Genomic DNA, 22417 nt, shown 5'->3' on the forward strand with positions numbered 1-22417 from the left:
TGAACGAGAGCCAGCAAATGCGTGACGTCACACATGTTCGGCGCATAGAATGGCGTTCTGAAGGGGATATTTTGAAGGCTATTTTCGGTAAGATATAACCATTATTTTACTAAATATATTCCAAAAGTGTCGTAAAAGATGTAATTCAACCTTCCTGTAATATTGGCATCAGAAATTTGGGTATGGATGTGGTTCATGAAGCTGTTTTTGTTCGGTACCAAACGTTAACGGGTTCCCAGCTTTTTACATTGTGTTCGTACACGATAACAACGACAACAAGCCTGTCAATTGAGTGAGCGTGTGTAAATAGTTCTACGTGTGTTAAATACTTTCCATCTTCAGTAAAACAGAAACTCAACATCATTGTTTTATTACGATGTTGCATTCCAGTAATCAGAGGCAGGAGATCTTTCTCATGATCTGAGCTGCATGTGATGTATATATACAATGATATAATGGATTAATGATAATCATAAAATCAATATTGATATTCAAATGACAAATGGCCCATTTCACAGTTAGGTGCCACTTTTTGATTTTCAGCATATCTGGCCTGGTGTGTAAAAAATAATGGGGTTACAGAATTTACTGTTGGTGATTTTTCATTGTCTCTGTATGGCCTACCTCCACTAGCTTAATCGGCCTTTCTGCTTTTATCTTTCAGGGCGCACAGGGGTCAGACTCAGAAGTGGTTAAAAAACCACATTTCACTAGCAACCTGGAAACAGACATTTGTTTTCCAATGCTGCCACTTTTAACTATGTTGAGCCTACCAGCTGCTTTTGTTGTTTTTATGTAGTGAACAAGTTGCACTATACAGCCATACATGAACAAAGTATTAGTTGTCAGTTAAACTAGCATGAGAACCATTTAAATTTCCATGATTTCTGAATTCGGATGTGACATTTTCCGTTCACATCTATGTACCTTATTCAATATGGAAAAGATCAACTAATACTTTACATGAATGGCAAACTAGTGTGTTTTAGTAAAGTTCAGACTCTTGATACTATTTTTTGAACAAATTACACTTGTTGCTCTTAATATGTAGATACAGCGATATTTTGAATTTTTGCCAACAAATTCTGTTCACAATTTTGTCACATCCGATTAATTTTCCAAATAGTATAATTTATCAACAAATATGTGGTAGAATTTTTTCTCCTTAATTTTTAAAAATCCCTTGCTATGAGCTATCTAATGACACCATTTAATGAAAACTCCTTCATCAACTTAGCTTGCAGATGTCATTTCAAAGTTTCCGTTCACATGTGTCACATCCATGGTACCTGTCACATCCAAAATAGTTTCTTCAAAGAACTAAGACTATAGAATAGGGCTAGGATGCCAACTTGAAGTTATTTCATTACTGGTTTGTGGGGGTTCAAAAAACACAACAAATCTTTAATTCAGTGTGCTTTCTTTAATTGTGACAGGGGACTCAAAAAGCTTCAGTTTCCGTTCACATGTCACATCCTCAAAATTGGTAGTTTTTGGGCAAAAATACTTGAACAACTTGATATTTGACTTTCTAAAATAGGTTTATTATTTCATACATGTCACATATGATTATTTCATGGCTTTGTTGTTGTCTTTAGGGGACAGTTTTGTATACAATTCATAGAAGCGGATGTGACATTTTCAATTGTGAACGGAATATTTCAGTATTATAAACATTTTGCTTGTCAAAAATATAAAGGGTCAGGAAAAACATTGTAGCATCAATGCTCAATTCAATAGAATCTCACAAAATATATGTGTTAGAAGTGCCCAAAGCTTACATTTTTGACAAGCAAACTGTTTATAATAATGAAATATTACGTTCACAATTGAAAATGTCACATCCGCTTCTATAAATTTTAAACAATGTTTTAAAACGAAAGCTAACACAGGTTGATATGTTTCAATATATATCCCATTGAATTTACTGAGTGTGTGAAAACTCTTTAAATCATTATTTTCTAAAAGATGCTTTGGTTTACAGTGTGTGATTTCCGTTCACATTGACACATCCAAAATTGCACAAACATCAGAATCTTGAATTTGACCTGTGTTTTCAAACTGGCTAATATTATTTGTGAACATTACCCATATTATGACCTTCAAAGCTGTGAAATATCAGAGTCATTCATTGATTATTAAAATTGATGAGTAAACCTTTTCATGTCAATTTCCCTTTTTTACCACAAAAATCACATTTAAGTGGCCATAAATTTGTCATTAAACAACCAAATTTGCCCAAATTTGGCCAGAAGTGAGCTTATGACATACTAATTTATGTTCAATATCTATTATCAATGTATTGGACAGTCAAAGTTTAATATACAAATGTACACTACTCAATACTTATCAAATTTGTTAAAAAATTACATAACATGAGATAATAAATCATAATTTTCTTCGAGAAGTAGAGAGATTTAAGCTGGGAAATTATATTTAAATGAAAATCTGGTCTTATTTGGTTAAGAAAACCCCTATTAAATGAAATTTAATCCATTTTGAAATTTTTGAGTTTTTTTCACCAAAAGTGGCGCCTAACCGTGAAATGGGCCAAATTCAAAACATTCCTATAATATTAATTAATCATCAGTTGAGATGTCTAATAATAAATAAAACCATAATTTTTTCTAGTTTTCCAAGACTAGCAATTTTGATTGTTATATTGTTTCTCATTTGAGGTCAGTATTTGATGATCTGTGGTTATTTTCCATAAATATTTGAGGCAAAAATAAGCAAAAAATTACACCCCTGGCCAATTTTGTGCCTATTTTTGCATTTTTCTCAAAAATTATAGCGCATTGGTGACAAGTAAGATATGTATATTATAGGGGCAAGGACTACAATTACTGCACTGAAAATTCAGCAACTCAAGGGCAAGTAACTATTGATTAAATGATCAAATATTGGTTTTCCCTCATTTTTGACTGTATCTCCACAACTGTTGTCTGTGCTGAAATAAAATTTCCATTGCAGTAGTTGTAGTCCTTGCCCCTATAGACTAGGAGCCCAGACAATTTATTCAGCTCATCAGACACAAAAGGTTTGATGGCCTGGTTATGTTAGTATAGGGCCAAGATTCAAAATTCCATATTGCTGCCGGGTCACAGCCTGTACGTTTAGCCTGGGGTCACAAAATAGGGGCCAAAAAATGCATTTATTCAGCTCAAGAGACACATGGACAAAACTTGTTGGATATCACTCCCAGGAGGATACTTTTCATGCCTATAGCAATGACAGCAATTTGGGCCTGTACGGGGGCCCAGACAGTAGCCCCAAAGGGGCCCGCCCATATGGTGTTATTCAGCTGAAGAGACACATGGATAAAACTTTTTGCATTGGAACTATCACCCATTGGGGTGCTCAAAAATACCAATGACAGCAACTTTGTCCTGTACGGGGCCCAGACAGTAGCCTTAAAGGGCCTGATGTCCAACAACTGATTTATTCAGCTGAAGAGACACATGGATAAAACTTTTTGCATTGGAACTATCACCCATTGGGGTGCTCAAAAATACCAATGACAGCAACTTTGTCCTGTACGGGGGCCCAGACAGTAGCCTTAAAGGGCCTCATATCCAACAACTGATTTATTCAGCTGAAGAGACACATGGATGAATCTTTTTGCATTGGAACTATTACCCATTGGGGTTTACAAAAATACCAATGACAGCAACTTTTTCCTGTCACGGGGCCCAAACAGTAGCCTTAAAGGGCCTGATGTCCCATAGCTGGTTATTCAGCTGAAAAGACACATGGACGGATTTTTTTGAATTGGAAGTATTGCATAAATCCCAACCAAGAAAGTCAAACCCAACTATAACCCAAATGAGAAACTGGCATGGGAAACTCTGAAGAAAAACACTCAGATACTCAAACCCTACGACAAAGGTAGAGGTATAGCAGTAATATCTAAGCAACACTACCTAGAAGAGGGATACCGACAACTAAGTAAAATGACCAGTACCTAAAACTAGATTATAACCATACAAAGGCTACAGCAGACATGCTACACAGTCTAGCCTGCGAAATGTATCGACATAGCTTTGACTACCTGGACCCATTTAATGGTCAAATGAGAACCCCGGTTTTCTTCATGCTACCTAAAGTCCACAAAACCCCTCCACCAGGAGTACGTTTTGTAGGAAGACCAGTTGTCTCCAATTGCTCCTCTCCACTGGAGAGGGCCTCAGAACTCATATAGACTTCTACCTTCTACCAGTGGTGAGATCCCAACCCACTTACCTAAAGATACAGGGGACATCATCAGGAAGATCGAAAACTTGACTCTACCTCAAGGCATCATTTTAGCCAGCCTGGATGTGGTTTCGATGTTCACATCGGTCCCACAAGATCAAGCTTTTCGAGTTACTTTGGAGACACTTTCGCAAATCTGGACCCTTTGATTACGACCCAATCATTCCAGATATGAAATACATGGCAGAACTCCTACGCCTGGTGTTATACAGGAATTATTTTGAATTCAATGACGAATACTTCCTACAAACCTCAGGGGTACCTATGGGCCAAAGATCATCAGGTAGCATCTGTAACCTTGTAGTCCATGAATTGGAAAACAAGATCTTACAATCGACTACACACATCCACACCTTATACAGGTATATGGATGACACGTTAGTCTTCTGGACGGGAAGTTTAGAAGACCTACAAACTTTCGTCCACTCACACAGCAGGTGAACACAAGCTTCCACGACACTTTGAAGTTTACATATGAAGCTTCCGAGGACACCATCCAATTCCTAGACCTGGTCATATACAAAGGCAAACGCTTTAAAGAGAAAGGTATCCCGGACATCAAATGTTATACAAAGAAAACAGAGACAGGACAATTCTTACATAGATCATCATGCCACCCGCAGCCAGTTTTCGATGGTTTCATACGCGCTGAAGTCATGCGATACGCAAGAAATAATAACAACTATGAAACATTCTTGGAAAAGAAAGATTTCTTCATGGAGAAACTTTCCACCAGAGGCTACAGCGAAGCTGAACTTCTCAAGGCGGGTTCCTCAATCAACTTTTAAGACCGCCATTTATTCCTCGAGGAGAAACCAAAATCTCGAGAAGCGCATAAAACAGGCCATACAAAAACATTGGAATATTATCAGCAACAATCAGAAGCTGAAAATAACATTCCCCAAACCACCAATGATAGCCTACAGCAGAGCTGAGAACCTGCGGGACACGCAAGTAAAGGCCAAACTTCCATCTCCAGAAGAAGATGATCACACTTATGAGGACTCCATGAGGTACGAGGGCACCCCTCCCGCCTCACCCACCTTACAACAACTTCAAGAACTGGAAACAGAGAGTAGGGGATTCAACAAATTTGTAGCCATCGAGGATTCAGATATACTGAATCCACCAACACATAATAGATCTCTCCATCTGAAGATTTTGAAGAGAAGAGGTATCCAGCAACTCTTCTTAATTGCAAACATTAAGAAAATATGCACGAAGACATATAGGCTCATAGCGCCTTGTTAGGTGACAACATCACTTCACCACCAACAAAATAGATAGCCTATAATTTCACGAAGATCTTTCAAATATACACAGGAATAGGCAACAGATATAGGCCTACTGAACCTATACCAAACACAAAGTCACCCAAGCACCCACCTACACCAGGAATAGACAAGCTCTCCAAAGAGGTTCCAAAGAAATAGGGCCTCCAGCAAGCTACTGATGAAGGACCATCGTATTCCGTTTACATGGTCCAGAAACACGTGTCTAGCAAGCTGCTATATAGCCTGGACTCGACCCTGTTAAATGTTACAAGATAACAACCCCTAGTGAATCACATACAATTCATGTTTCACTGAGTAACAGTTTTCAGACTCCAAAACGGAGCCTGAGAGTCGTAGTATCCAGCTATACTCCGGTCCCATATCTCAGGACATGCGACCCACCTTGTCTTAATCATCAAGTGGACACAGAAACCGAAGATCTCCCCATAACAAGAAGTCTCTTATAAAAAACTCAAATGACGGGGATTTCTAATCCTATACGTCTCTTCTATTTCGGAGCTAACCATGCATCATAGTTAATAATTACGTGTTATCTCCGTCTCCAACATTAGCGCACATGCACGCTAGATTGCGTTTATACGCACCATACTGCCAAATACGTGCACATACCTCTCACAAAATGGTCAAGGATGCAGCATCATAACCAAGACCCAACAAGGATGAAAACTACACCTTTTTCTTTAATTTCTATGAAATTAACATTTGAAATTTCTGCATGTATACGACACAAAAGAGAGAACAATATGACCGAATCTTCAAGCACATCCATCTATATTACTGCTTTGTACTAATGAACCGGAATAGAGTTTTTAATGTATATAACCTACGGGTACGTTATACTCTTTTATGGGATAGAGAGACAAAATACCGATTTGGACTTTCATCAGTTCGGCTGGACGTTCTGCTACCCCCCTTCACCCCCTCTCAGATTTTAGGAGCTCATAAGGGGAGAATTATGTTTGAAGATGTCAGTTGATGTCAGTATGTTTGAAGACCCATTCAGCAATTCAAAATGTTAGATTTTAGGAGCTCATAAGGGGGGGGGGTGAAAAAGTTGCTGTCATTGGTATTTTTGTAACCCCAAATGCGTAATAATTGGGATGCAAAAGATCCATCCATGTGTTTCTTTGGCTGAATAACCAGCTATGGGACATCAGGCCCTTTAAGGCTACTGTCTGGGCCCCGTACAGGAAAAAGTTGCGGTCATTGGTATTTTTATAAACCCCAATGGGTAATAGTTCCAATGCAAAAAGATTCATCCATGTGTCTCTTCAGCTGAATAAATCAGTTGTTGGACATCAGGCCCTTTAAGGCTACTGTCTGGGCCCCCGTACAGGACAAAGTTGCTGTTATTGGTATTTTTGAGCACCCCAATGGGTGATAGTTCCGATGCAAAAAGTTTTATCCATGTGTCTCTTCAGCTGAATAAATCAGTTGTTGGACATCAGGCCCTTTAAGGCTACTGTCTGGGCCCCGACAGGACAAAGTTGCTGTCATTGGTATTTTTGAGCACCCCAATGGGTGATAGTTCCAATGCAAAAAGATTCATCCATGTGTCTCTTCAGCTGAATAAATCAGTTGTTGGACATCAGGCCCTTTAAGGTTACTGTCTGGGCCCCATACAGGACAAAGTTGCTGTCATTGGTATTTTGAGCACCCCAATGGGTGATAGTTCCAATGCAAAAGTTTTATCCATGTGTCTCTTCAGCTGAATAACACCATATGGGCGGGCCCTTTGGGGCTACTGTCTGGGCCCCGTACAGGCCAAAATTGCTGTCATTGCTATAGGCATGAAAAGTATCCTCCTGGGAGTGATATCCAACAAGTTTTGTCCATGTGTCTCTTGAGCTGAATAAATGCATTTTTTGGCCCCCTATTTTGTGACCCCCAGGCTAAACGTACAGGCTGTGACCCGGCAGCAATATGGAATTTTGAATCTTGGCCCTATACTAACATAACCAGGCCATCAAACCTTTTGTGTCTGATGAGCTGAATAAATTGTCTGGGCTCCTAGTTACTATAATATACATATCTTACTTGTCCCCAATACACTATAATTTTTGAGAAAAATGCAAAAGTAGGCACACAATTGGGCAGGGGTGCAGTACCCCCTTAAGCTCAGGCCTCGAATTTTGATTTTTTGGACACCCATTTTCAAGGCCACTGGGCAAAGACAAAGAAGGACACTAAGGCCAACAACAACAAGTGATGAAGAATGCCTTGAAGTTGACAAAGATCTGGGGACAAGGCCAAAACTGAAAAAGGGCAGGCAATGGCCTTGGTGGTCTCCCCGAAATTTGAGCCCTGGTTAAGCTTACTCACTGTCCCTCACATCATAATTTCTGCATTTTGATCACTTTTCATGGAAAATTATGGGGGCGATTAAGTATATTACATGGTAGTTGCAAATGTATTGTGCTAACATTTGAAACTTCAATTGATTGTATTTTACTTATATTTGTAGATCCATGATTTCAAATACCAACAACCAAAGGTTGTAGACACCATCATGGAATCCAGAGAAAACCCAGTGCCAGTGACAACAGTCCAGGCAACGGAGGATAGCATGGAGCTACTCCAAGTGCTCATCAAACTTGCCAATCCTCAAGGCGGCAAACACCAGATTATCACCCAGCAGGGCGGAGAGCAAGAGGAGCAGATGCAAGCTGTTGCTTCCATTGTGTCTGCTGATGGAACTCGTAACAATCATGCCATCATGGTTGTAGAGGGCACATCTATGGAAGGACAAGAAGGTAATCAACTAGAATTAAAGACACAAAAAAGCAAGCACACTGATTTATACTAGTGTGTCTACGCACAGGCACAATGCCTAGACGTTGATCCACAAGCCTCAGCACACTTTACAGGTTGTCGCTGACCACTACACTACAGCCCCACATCATTCCATAAACCATTGAACAACAAATCAGGGACTAGACATTCCACAAAATTAACAACCAGGGTCAGTTCCCAGGGTTCAAACCCGCAACCTCTCACACCATAGTCGAACGCCTTATCGATTGAGCTAACTTGACTGCTAAGACAAAATTAAAAAGACTATCGTTTGTATCTGATGTCACTGTCAATCAAATTCCTCACAACCCTTGATTGGTTTTTAAAAAATAGCGCGTAAAAGGAAGGTCGATTCATCTGGTGCTGATCGGAGAAAAGGAATAGCAGAAAATGGCAAAAAATTACGTTCCTGGGCATTGTTGACATTGTGTCTTTAGGAAAGAAAGGGTTCTTGTTTGAGTTCCCATGCTCAATTCAACAAAGGTGCTAAAGTAATACTGGCTGAAATATCTAAAATTTCCTAACCTTTACAGAAATTACAGAAAGAAACCTGATTGGCTATTTTGATTGTTAATGTTTAACATGGAGCTCTATGGCAGACATTCATGTAAAATTGCTCAGTTGACCTACATGTACAAACACAACAAATTAGGCTGATTCCATTTAGGTGTAATTTGGGACATGTGTATGTGTAATCATTACAAATATGCCAAAAAATCATGTTTGAAATAAATTACTGTAACAAATTTCATATATTAAGATTGTACATGATGGATTTTTAAAGCAAACATTCCCATTAAGTGCCAACAAATCTTTGTCCATCATTCTTGCAGGCACAGTGGCAGAGTTGACAGGCGATGATATGGAGAATGTAGTTGTGCATTTCACACAGTCAGAAGAAACAGAGCAGCAAAACATTCTGGTGCCTGTCAGTCAACAATTGGAAGCTGGGGAGGTGGTCGGTGTTGCACAACCAAACATACCAAGAAAAGTTGTAGAGAAGGGTGGTGAGGAAGCTACTGATGAACCAGAGGAACAAGTGACAGAACTTGTTACTGGTAATGAACAATAAATATAATATTAATTTATTGAATGTCTTTGTGTGCGACAGTGTGATACAAGAATATATTGCATGAGATGGAAAAATCCCAGGCGTTTGATAATAGGAAACGGAGACCCCCCCCCTTCTTATTGAGTGCTGGCTGCTCCATTTTCAGTTATTGCAGACCTGGGACCCCACCGTGAAACTACTTCCTGAATCCTTGCCGATTACCATCACATGCATGACAAAACCATCGGTCAAGTCTCTGCGCAGTCTGATGAAGACCCGGTGAATGGGTCGCAACTTTACTAAAAATCGTTGGAGAGTCCAAAATTTGATTCATATTGTCTATTTTATGCTACTGGATGACTCAAAACATTCATAACTAAGTTTCCATAAGGTTTGATGAGGCTTAAATCTTTGGAGTTTATGAAGTGGATATTACTATATAATGCCTTATGCTGTTACACAACTGCCAAGAACTTTAAATTGTGTATATCTAATTTGTTGAAGGAGAAGAAATACCCATTGAAAAAATAAATACAAGACAAATGGTAAAAATTCCAGATTTGGATTAAATATGGAAGTTGTCTTCACTTGTAAGTCTCTTATTAATTACGGTAGTTGTTCTTTCAGATTATTAATCAAGTACAAGATAATTATGTGAGTTAATTAGTGCAGGTCTGATTGAATTGTCTATTATTCCACATTTACAGGAAAGATCTTCCGTTTCAAGTGCAACATGTGCTCTATGATGTACGAGTCAGAGGATGCATTGCAGAAACACATGATTGAAGAAAAACAGATGAAGAAGTTTCACTGTGATGACTGCGGCAAGCGTTTCAAGTCTAAAGAAGGCTTCAGGTACATTTAAACAAAAAACATATTTTCATCAAAAGTCAACTGAATCATGTGTATTGAACTCGCCACCCTTCACATTTTATGCCTTGCGAGCTTCAAATTAGCATAACTATAACTAATTAATTATTCTTAAAGTATACATTTTCTGACCGAGGAAAATGCATGAGAAGTCCAAATATGCAATAGGGATAGTGTGAAGTTGCTTTTAACTAAAAATGTCAGCTAAAAATGTACTTTTTCATTTGTTTTCCTTCAAGCCATTTTTTTAAAAACTTCTACCCTACCTGTGGATGAGATTCTTATCACATTTGAACGCCCCATAAAATTTCCCTTTAAGGGGGTACTACACCCCTCTATAAATCTGTGTCTATTTTTGCATTTTTCTCAACAACTAATAACACAGTGGTAACAAAAGTTATGTACATGATAGGGGCAAGGAATCCAATTACTACACTGGAATTTCAGTGACCCAAGACAAGCGGTTCATTATTTATGATAAGAAATAAGGTACCGCTAGTATGTACCTCATTTCCTATTATATATACTGAACCGTTTGTGTTGAGTCACTGAAATTTCAGTGTAGTAATTGGTTTCCTTGCCCCAATAATATACATAACTTTTGTTACCAGTGTGTTATTATTTTTTGAGAAAAATGCAAAAATATTCACAAATGTACCACAGGGGTGTAGTACCCCCCTGAAACGTATACTTGTATAGGGGTAGGACATACTATATACATTTAATTACTTTTTTTGAAAATTACTTCAAATTACCCACATTTGACCTAACACATACATAGCTTACCTACTACCTCTTTACTCATAAACCCCTGGGACAGGTCCAAGTTGCGTGGACATTGGCCTTATACTTTAAAAAAACCCAAGTGCAATGCCATGGATTTTGAATGCGTCTTATGTACACAACTGCTACCACCTCTGCAGCTGTTCTGAATTCAATCAACCAGGACTCTGCCAGTATATCCCATATATGCGCATACCTCATATATGACCCAACATTTTCAACATTTCAGGACAGGTTTCTGGCAGGGGGAGAGGGGGTCGGCTGAAAAATGAGACTAGTTACGTGTATAGGAATTTGGATGTCATTGATCTTTTGGTTTGTTTCCTCAACTTTCCTGTTTACATGTGTAGCTGGGTATCGTGGTGTCAAATTTTGGACGTATTTGATAGGAAAAGTTAATCTGAAGTGCTTTGATGTTGTTTCCCATTGCAGATCTCATCGGAGAATTCACACAGGTGAAACACCTTACAAATGTGATGAATGTGATAGGAAATTCAACAACAGAACAGCACACCGTTATCACATGGAACTCAAACACTCCACCGAAGAATTCCTATGCTTGCACTGTGCCAAGATATTCCAAACCAGGCAGTGTCTTAGAAAACATCTGGTTATAGCACACGGTCAAAAGATTGTCTCAAAAGCAGAAAAAAAGAAAGCCAAAGAGAAGAAAAAAGAATTGAAGAAACTTCTGAAGTTGAAAAAAGAGGAAGAAGAGGTCATGGGCGGTGTTGTACAAGAAGGGACTGATAAAGTGATGGAGGGAGAGAATGGTGATATACAGGTGATTAAGCTTAAAGAGAAAAAGAAGAAGAAAAAGAAGATGAAAAAGAAGAAAAGACTGGTAAATACAGATGAGATTAAACTGAGAAGACCTCAAAAGACAGCACACTTGATTAGAGCATTTAAATGTAATCATTGTCCTGGACAGTACACACTGAGAAAAAATCTTTTCAAACACATCAGGGCGAAGCATCCCGAGCAAGCGCCACCCAAACCGCCTAAAGTATTCTGGTCATGTGATTTTTGTGGCAGTAATGAAAACCAAAACATACAAACGAGAGCACGAGAGAATTCACACAGGAGAACGTCCATTTAATTGCCGATTGGGATGCGAGAAATCGTTCTCTAGGTCGGGTGCGAGAAACGAGCATGAACGTAGTGTACATTTGAAGGAAAACAAAGCAACGTGCACAGTTTGTAACAAGACATTTGATCGCAGAGAAATGCGCCACCATGTGACGATTCACACTGGCGAGAAACCTTACCGCTGCCCGTACTGTCAGAATTCGTACACCCAGAAGAAGATTATGAATAAACACATACGACGTGCTCATCCAGGATACGAGATACCTGCGCCAACTCCTCGCAAGAAAAGCAACATTATCAGAACGATACCCCAGAATCAGGATCCTACGTTGGTAAAGCATGACGTAGAAGCGGAAAATAATGAAGGAAATGCTGTGGTGGAAACACTGAAGCAGCGCATTCTGCAAGACACAGAAGTGATAGAGATGCAAGTGTACAAATGTAAATACTGTGAGAAGCTTTTCAATAACATCACACATCTGACAAACCATGAGAACATTCACATTCAGACTAAGCATTACCAGTGTGGAACATGTGGCAAGATGTTCAAGCGACCCGAGGGTCTGACCCGGCACATTGGTAAACACACGGGTGGATTCCAGTGTTCAAACTGCGGAGTTTATCTCCCAACGTACACCAAGTTACAATTGCATGAAGAAGAACATCTCTTCAAATGCAAGATGTGCAAAAGAAAGCATGAAACAAAAGCAGAACTTAACGAGCACATGAAGGTACACATGAAGAATACCGATCGCTACCAATGCATGCATTGCATGAAAATTCTTGCCACCAAAAGCAGCTTGCGAGAACATGAGAAGATTCACACAGAAAAAATCAAATGCAAGTTCTGCAGCAAGGAATTTGTCAGCCACTACATGAAAAAGCACTTGCGCACCCATTCCGGTGATCACCCATACTTGTGCAAACATTGCCCAGATCGGCGATACACAACCCCAAATGCCCTGCGTGTACATATGAGGCGGAGACACTTTCGGCGCAAGCAGCACGGACTGACTACCAAGCGACAGTTGTGATCAACCCGGATGCAGAAGACAAAGAGATGAAGGGAAAGGATGGAGAGATAATCCTGCATGAAGGAGTACAGATACAAGATATGGAGGTCCATTCTGAGGGTATACAGCTGCAGGTGTCACAGCAGCAGGAGATGGCACAACAGCATGAGGTACAGCTACACGTGAGTCAGGGACAAGTACAACAACAAATTATACAGCAGGTGAGTGGGACTTGGGTATAAAGTAAAAATTATGCAAGATTCTTTTTCAAAAATTGGCCTCCAGCACTTGCTACTTTTGAGCGAGCCCAGATGGCAATTGCTTGATGGTGCGAACAGACAACGCCTAAAAGAATCTTGTGTTTTTAGTTTACAATGCAAAATTCTTTTTCAAATATTTGCATGCTACAAAGTATCCAGTGTGTATTATTTTGAGGGAGGTCAGATGGCCTGCTTGATGTTGTGAGCGTTCTACGCAAGGACTACGTACACCTAAATGGAATCCTCCATTTTACATGAGAGTGCTGTTTACTTGATCAATGTTGTGATATGTAGGCAACATGGATGCACATGTTACACACATACATAACAGATTAACTTGTTTGGAGTTCCGATACATGCTGATGATCACTTCTTGCCAGAGCACTGTATACATAACCATACATGATGCAATTTCAAAACCTGATGTGTGTGCAAAGGGTCAACAGGTTGCATATGCACATTTCACATTTAATGGATAATAAATTTGGTGAAATTCTTGGTTGATTTCATTTTCATTAGTAAAGGAATAGGAAATTCAGTCTGGGCTTTCACGACTACTTACATGGATAATTATTTGTAATCCAATTGATCTGTGTGTAAAGGTTCAATGTATAGAAAACTAACCTGTTTGTTACATCACAATCCATACAGGTGCAAGGTATCCCACAAGAAGTTGTCCATCAGGAGGTAGTTGGTTCCCACCAAATCGCACAGCAACAGATTAATATACCGGTGCATCTGGCTGCAGCTCAGCAGGTAAGTCTATACATTTTATTGGTTCACCTCAAGTTCAGTAGGTGAATATTTCGTGGTTGTTGTAGTTTAGAGAGCACGGTGGCCGAGCGGAACGGGCCCGGACTCATAATCGGAAGGTTGCGGGTTCGAGCCCCGGCGACGCCATCGTGTTGTGCCCTTGAGTAAGGCACTTTATCTCGATTACTCCTCTCCACCCAGGTGTTTAAATGGGTACCGGCATTCTTAAATGCTGGGAAGGTAACAGACTCGCTGTAGAGGAGGTGTAGCGATCCCCCTATAGCAACATTACATGGAGGAGTCTGGCCCAATCGCCAATGAAAGAGAGATGGGCACTCCGATCACTGTTTATACAGGGTCGTCTCCTTTACCTTTTTTTACTTTAGTATGAAATTGCGACCTATTGAGAATCCCTGCACTAGACGAAATCAGGAACTGCATGCAGGACAGACGTCTGGAGAGCTATCATAGGAGTCTGAAAGAAGTCGTCTGAGTGTGTGAGTGCACTAGACCATCAGCAACACCCTGATAAACTTGGGTCTATTACCAAATGATATCATGCAGTAAATGACACCATACTTGTGCAGGTGATGAGCACATGTCTGCCAATATGACCTTGTTCCTTAATCTCTTCTTACCATTCACCGTTATTATGTTTTATTGATCATTTTGTAGGTGCATGTTTCACATGATGGCCAACAGGTGTCGTTTACAATGCCAAGCAACTACCAACCACCAAGCTATAACCAAGTAACACAACAAGTTACCAATTCCCACATAACCCTCACTAATGTACCCCAGGAACAGGTGTATATCAACATCCCATATCAGCAACAGCCACAGCAGCAACAACAACCACTTCAACAGCAACCGCTGCAAGTACAGCAAGTACAACAAGTACAGCAACCACTACAACAGCAGCCACAACAGCAGTTTCACTATAGCTAGAGACTGGTAATGGAAAGCTTCAAAACACACAGGTATCAAGCTATTCAAGTGGTCTTCACTGCTATAAACAAGGTCCTATTCAATAGGCACTGTGTCCACCCTAATCCCATTACCAGATACAGCAGCATATTACTTGCAAGAGTAATAGACCTTTTCAGCAACTGATCAGAATTTTTCGAAAATTGATTCAGAAAAATATTGCATGCGGTAAACAAAAATACCACAACCAATCACACACTGGGGACAGCGCACTCGAGGACCAAGTGGTGTGATTTGATTGTTTATGTACTGTGTTGATGCAGTGTATTAAATATGGTGTCCACTGTGTGGTTGAATATGTGCTCAAATCGCAAGAAATAAATTGGTTGAATATATTTTGACGGGTGTGCATATTGCATAATAGGTATTTTTCATAAAATGTCCTGCTGGAAAGAACTATATAGTGTACTCATAGCAGTATATAAGTTAATTAGAAACCATACAGATTAAAGACATCTGCTGAACAAATCCAATTTTTATAGGGCCTATGTCATTGTATGTCAGATTGGGATATTCAAGTTGAAATCCATACACCCCCCAAATGGAAGGCATGACCATAATCTTCCACACAAGGAGTGTGAATTTCAAATAGGGTTACCTGAATGGGTATTTCCATTTGAAATCTACCTGTGTGGGAGATAAGGTCATGTCTTCTATAGGAGGTGTATGGATCAAAAGGATTTCAACTGGAATAGCCCATTTGTTCTATAATATGCCATATTGTCAGATTGTAATTTGAATTAAAGCCATTGCGTTGAAATTAAAATTGGATTTGTTTATACAACTTCTTTTGAAACTATATTTTTATTGACGATGCTAAGTAACTGATTAGTAGATTAAATGTTTTGACCATATTTGCTTTGTGTGCTAACATGTGATGATATCTGTTTGGGCAGTCATTTCAGCTCACTTCAAACTGTCATGGACTACATATAGGGATAGACTAAAGCCTTTTGTCGTCTACTCTGCCCATGTATTTGTGTTATATGCTTGCAGTAACGACTGAAAAACTTACCGTTCGCATTGTTTCGTACTTGTGAGAATATTCTCGCGCGACTTTGGTTATGCGCCACAGCATGACTGTCTATCAGCAACCGTGTCTTACTGTGCCGTTATGACAGGATCGTGCTCTGAAATTCTAAAAATATAATCGCAACTCCTGTTCTCAAAAACAACCGTTTCATTTTCATCATTTCTGAAAATTTGAGACTAGTATAATTGTTATATGTATAATTCAAAAGTAATTTATAACATATTGTTATGGTGTATACCTCAATTAAAACAGTCATTGAAAATGGTCTTCCTTGTAAAAGTTGTATGCCTCCAATGAAGCAATGACAGTACGAGGGGTATGGTAGACATTTATCCCATGATGTCACTGAATGATATTGGGTCCAGATGTAGACAAACAGCATGTGTATACTGTGTATATCTTAGGCAAATGAGTTAAAAACACACTTTTCTGTTTAGTTTCTCCTTGGTTTTGTCTACTTCCACTTAATGTTACCACAAAACAGTTGGCTAAACCTAAATGATATTGGTTCTGTTTAGATCTGTGAAAGCACAAAGGAAGGAAAAATTGTGATGCCATTTGAAAATCAAGCTGTTTTGTTTTTATCATGCTTCTTTACTTTTATGGTGTGACAAACTTAACCCCCTGGACACTACTGGTCATCTAATAGCATTTCTGATTCGTTGATAACTTGAAATGCCCATTTCAATTGCCAATTATGACTAGGCTTTAAACTATTTATGGTCAAACTAGCATTTGACGATGATCTTATTAATATCCTCCTTGATTGGTTCAAAATTCGACACAATATTCATTTCGGCCAATCGGCAGTATTTTGCATGTGGGCAGGGATGATGTGAATACTGGACCCATTATCAATTGATCAATGACATTTTGGAAAATGCATATATGGGTTGGTCTTATGGTCTGTATATATTGAATTGTAGTGATGAGCTTATGTTGATATTTTTCAGGGTTGGCCAGTAAGTACCAGGGTGTGAATACTGGTATAACCACAGAATTGGAGACAGAGAACCGGGACTCGCCCGCCATTTTGATACAGGCATGGAGCAAAAATTGGGGGTATTCGGTTTCTCTTGGAATGCGCGCTCGAGGCAATGCAAGCGCGACATGGATGATGGGCGCCATTGAGAGACGCTTTAGAGGCGCTAATGATGAGGCGCTTGAATTGTTTTCGTTCGTCTCCAGCACCGTCGGCAAGGACCTGAATACCCCCAATTTTCTCCCCATAGCTGATGGCACGATTGTATGTGATGGTATAGGGAGTCCCGGTTCTCCTTCTCTAATTCTGTGGGTATAACAGATGAATACCACCAGAGCAATTTACTATATATATTAAGAGGGAAATACCAGAAAATGTTAACTTATTTTCAAAACTTTTAAGTTTAAATAAATATGTAGAAAGCTCTATAGAGGTAACAGCCATAAAGACAGGAAAATGTGTCAATCAACTACTTGTATACATGTAGGTTGGGGTGATGGGGTTTACATGCTTTGTAAATGTAGGCATCCCTTTAAATTATTGTTTGTCAATGGTATTTCATTGTAAATTGAAAATACTGATAGGGGTATTTCTTGTAGAAGAAATAGAGTCCACTTTGCTCAATCCTGATGAATGACTGGTTTGCTGCTGCTCATCATACTAGTTAAGTTTATTGAGAATTGTAAATAGATAATGTACAGAAGAATTTAGCCAATATTTATATTAAGAAATCCCACCCATTGTGGAGTCTACATACATGTACATTTCCTAGTAAGATGTTTTACAAGGAGGCTCACAAACCCCCAGTATATAACCCTAAATTGTGAAATTTGATATTTTTTAAATACAACTGACAGAAAAAAACCACAATTTCAACCAGGTTTTGGTTGTCTTATTTTCTTGTTTCATGAACGCCATGGAACTGGTTTCTGTAGTTAAAGCCTTAATGTACGATTTCCATTAAATTTTAATTTTGTTATTCTTTATTCAAAATGTTGAAATAATATCAGTAATAACTGACGGGAAGGGTTGATGTCCATTTTAAGTTGAAATAACAAGGTAAAGTGAAAGAAATCCCACTGGTTATTTTGGCCATTTAACATGCAGTTCTATGGGAGGACATATTATCATAATTTTTAAATTATGATAATATGTTGAACTTTGCTCTGTTGACCTACAAAGACAACAAATTTGGCCAATTCCATTTAGGTGCAGGTTGGGACATAATATGCAAAAAAAAATCAGGTTTGAAAAAAATTAACCAATTTCATATTCTAAGATCGTACATTATGGCTTTAAAGCTGCATGGTGAATTTCAACATTTAGTGGCCCGAGCTTTCAGGAGAGAAAGCTCGTGAATTGTAAGCCGTTCAGACAAAGTTTTGGTTCTGTTCTTTTCCCTCAGATTTGATTAATACAATACTGGTATTTTTTAAATTGTGTTGATTTTTACAATGCCAATGATTATGCAAATGAATTTTGGGTCCTGATTAATTGAATTATTCATTTTTTTGGGTTATTTCAGTTGAAATCCATACATCCCCTATTGAAGACTTGACCTATATGTCTTCCATTGGGAGGCATGGATTTCAAATGGAATAGCCCAGTTATTTTTTGGATCTAATAAAGGTACAATCTGGGTGTGGGGTTGAAAAATATTTGTGTTTTCACCACTTGTGAAGGTCTGCAAGTGTTAAAAATGTTGAATTATTTCTGAGACTGTGAAATGGGACCTTGAATGTCCTGCCTTTTATGAATGAATGTATATGAAATGTTATTTTCAGAATGTAAAATACTGTATCATATTTGTATATTATATTTTGTAGTAAGAATGATTAAAATGTTTGTAAGTTTTCTTTTTGAAAAGGTTAACAGCTAGAATTTTGGCATGTTTTGTAAACCAATTCTTGCATTGTACGTAGAAAGCAAGATGTATTCTATCCCTCATGTGATGCTTTATATTATGCTAGTACTGAAGTGATTATATTGTGCTTGAACAGTAAGCATTCTCTGGCAACCTGCAACTAGTTTTATTTTAGTTGGTGGTGCATGCTCCAAAGAAAAAAATACACCTAAAACCAATTGTTGTGTTCTACTTCTACTGGATTTCTGGGCAGACCATTTCTGGTATCGCACCCAGGGTAAAAGTGGGGAGATATGGCATCAAATTTGCTCTAAATCAGGAACAAATCCTGTCCTGCTTTAGGTATAAAATTAATCGGTTCTGGAAATGGTACCCTTAAAAAACATTTCTTTCTGTGGCATTAAGCTTATGTATGATTTTGTACATTTTAATCTCATATGTATTTTACAAATTTTTAAAGAAAAAAATTGGTCATCTTTTTTGAAGTTTTTTTGATATTAATATTTGATTTTGAAGATTTGTTTTCAAACCCTGTGGTTTTGTTTTAAATTTTTTGAAATGCTTTCTTGAGTTTCATGTTGAACACTTTCTTTTTTCTCAATTGAAACAATGACTTAAGGACCTTTTGAGGTTGAACATGATAGTATGTATGTATGAGTTAAGTTTGAAGAATTATTTGCTGTGTTAAAATCCTAAATCTGTATTTAATTTTAAATATATCTCAGACCAGTGCTTCATCAAACTAAATTATGCAGATTGAATGCAAGATGACTGTTTTAGGAACCACATATGGTTTGTTCCTATAGCGCTATCGATGCTACGATAAATACTGATGGCTCTTTCTATCATCAGGGATGCCAGACTTCCTTCAATTGTAGGATTTTCCTACTTTTTGTTTCTCCAAATTTCTGCACTTTCAAGTATTTTCAGCCCGTTTGGAGGCTTTATGGCCCCTATTTCAGGCTTTTCCTGCAAAGTCACTTCAGGCCACTAGCTTCCCTGTATCATACCCTGAACATTTGCATAGTTATTCATTATTATGATCTATATACTTTATTATAATCTCCAGAATATGATATAATTTATAGGTTAATGAATGCCTATCACTTGTTGCTTGAGAAATTGTACAAAATAATGCACTTGTACTGAGATGTTGATGATTCTAATGCACTCCGGACTCCCGCTACATTTAAAATACACTCCTGGCATTTTCCAATGTTTGTTCAAATTGGTTCTTGCTATCTAAGAGTGTATGAAAGAGCCATTGGTATATATCGGGGGTACCGATAGAGCTATAAGACCAAACTAAATGTGATACCTTATGTGCTCTATTAGTACTATTATTATGCACTATAACCGTACCTTGCATTTAACTGATGATTACCCTTCCATGTCAATATAAGGCGATAGTGAAATAACTTTCATAAGTGAATCTATGGGATAGCCCAATTGACAATTCCACTATACCCCACAAAGCCCATTCAGAGGTAGTTCAGCCAGTGATATTCTCATAATTATCTGCATTCAATTGTCAGACTTTCGCATGCATATTGGTTACTTGCTGCATGTGTCTGCATCTGTTGCTGATGGTAATTTACAGAATTGTGTAAAGTGCAGTCTTTACTTTCAGTTGCTATAACATCTTGTAAAGTATTACAACTCTTTCATTATTTATTAAATCTAATACTGGAACTTACTTTTTGGAACTATTGCGACGTTGCGTCTGGAACCACCAGACTTCATCAGGCAACTGACCCGCTGGGCTGGTCATGTGATAGACGGCTAGGTATCGTCCCAATGCCCCGGTCCCATGTATGAGATAAGTTAACGCGGAGTCCCCCTTTCTTGTTCAGTGATGGTTACTTAATGCGTTCACAAATGGTTTCTTTTATGCCTCTCCTATGCCATTGTTCCTCCTGATCAAGAATAATGACTTCTTCGTCCTTAATTTGAGTGTCCAGTGTCCTTTAAATGGAGGTAAACAGCGGAGTTTTGCGCTTCATTGGTACTTGGGTTTCCTATGTTGACCAATATGGGTTTTTAACGCCTGTTTGGTTTCTCCAACATAAGCCGCTGAGCAATCAGTGTCACTACACACAACCCTGTACACTTTCTCCTTCGGCTGCTTGTCCCTTACATTCACAAGTTTCCCACAAAGCAAGTAAGTTCCAGTATTAGATTTAATTCCAAAACTCTGTTTGAAACTACTGGATGACTAATAATAAATAAGAAGATTCACTCATTTGTTTCATTATTTATTATCAACAATTTGCTAACAAACAGTAAAACATTAATATGATATGCATTTGTGAGACACACCGATATGAGTTGGTGTCAAAACAGCCTTTTCAGACATTCCGTATTATTTAAACATGGGAAAACTGAAAACAAGGAAATATAAAATATTGGGATCAGAGACACATTGCTGAATTGCAACTGCAATATACAGTCCGTCTTTTATCTGGCTATGTGGGACCAAACATTGTCCGGATAAGTGAAAAATTCAGATGAAGTATATTACCGGAAAACCTTGTCTACATACATGTATAGTGATTTTGGTGAAAGCTAAATTAATCCAGGCGCCATCCATCGACAGAATTATAACATAAAAGATTAAAAAAATTAACAGTATGGAGTTTGAGCAAATTAATAACCGAAACAAGTTTATACCAAGTATTATTGTAAGACCAATCTATTGTGTTGGCATATTTTAGGCTGTGTCGTGTTAATTTGCTTTCATCAAAAACACTCCATATGCTTGGTTTTACGGTATATGTAATTGAATGTCCAATTGATAAAATTGGGACAACAAGATGTTACTTCATACGAAAAAAATAATATTGCAGTATAACACAGTGCTTTACACAAGAAAGAGACAGGTGCGTGGCAATGCATGGCATTGGAAAAGCATAATAATTATTTCCATTGAAGATCATTTGGCTGCATCTGTATTAGATATGTCCGGATAAGGGATGTTGTACCAGTTAGATGCTGTAATGAAGCAGTGTTGATATCAGTGTAATTAGCACTCCAATAGCAGCCTCAGGGTGCAAGATTGTGACACATCTGTTATTGAAAGTTATTACTAATTTAAATACTGATTGTACCATATTTCAATTTTAGAACAGTAAATACACCTGTTCTTCAACTGAGTAATGCGATTATTTATACCGTTACAGTAAAATGAAATCCAAAATGTACCAACAGACAAGTACCAGTGTACCATAAAAGGGTTCAATAAAATATATTTAATGCTAATAATTAAGCAGAAAAAGGCATCAGAATCATTTCTATATGTATTGGCGATTGAGTGTTTTATAACAAGACGGTTCTTGACTGCGGAGCGGGGAGGGGAGGGGGAGGCTAAGATTTAAAAAAAAAGTGTTACCC

At 38.3% G+C, this 22417-nt stretch overlaps 3 protein-coding genes across 3 annotated transcripts; all 3 read left to right on the forward strand.

The window, feature by feature from the left end:
- Nucleotides 1-12145, forward strand: LOC140156794 (uncharacterized). Its single transcript, XM_072179774.1, has 5 exons — nucleotides 1-87; nucleotides 8014-8302; nucleotides 9176-9400; nucleotides 10101-10248; nucleotides 11479-12145. The coding sequence occupies exons 2-5, from the start codon at nucleotides 8059-8061 to the stop codon at nucleotides 12143-12145; spliced, it is 1284 nt and encodes a 427-aa protein (XP_072035875.1). The 5' UTR covers nucleotides 1-87; nucleotides 8014-8058.
- Nucleotides 12146-12272: 127 nt separating this feature from the next.
- On the forward strand, nucleotides 12273-13169 carry LOC140157667 (zinc finger Y-chromosomal protein 1-like). The gene has a single exon (XM_072180906.1). The coding sequence runs from the start codon at nucleotides 12273-12275 to the stop codon at nucleotides 13167-13169; it is 897 nt and encodes a 298-aa protein (XP_072037007.1).
- A 26-nt stretch (nucleotides 13170-13195) lies between these two features.
- Nucleotides 13196-17313, forward strand: LOC140156796 (uncharacterized). The gene is made up of 3 exons (XM_072179777.1): nucleotides 13196-13369; nucleotides 14060-14164; nucleotides 14837-17313. Exons 1-3 carry the CDS (start codon nucleotides 13196-13198, stop codon nucleotides 15107-15109), a joined length of 552 nt encoding a protein of 183 aa, XP_072035878.1. The 3' UTR covers nucleotides 15110-17313.
- Nucleotides 17314-22417: the final 5104 nt, after the last annotated feature.

Source organism: Amphiura filiformis, chromosome 7, assembly GCF_039555335.1.
Source record: "Amphiura filiformis chromosome 7, Afil_fr2py, whole genome shotgun sequence".
Taxonomy (NCBI): domain Eukaryota; kingdom Metazoa; phylum Echinodermata; class Ophiuroidea; order Amphilepidida; family Amphiuridae; genus Amphiura; species Amphiura filiformis.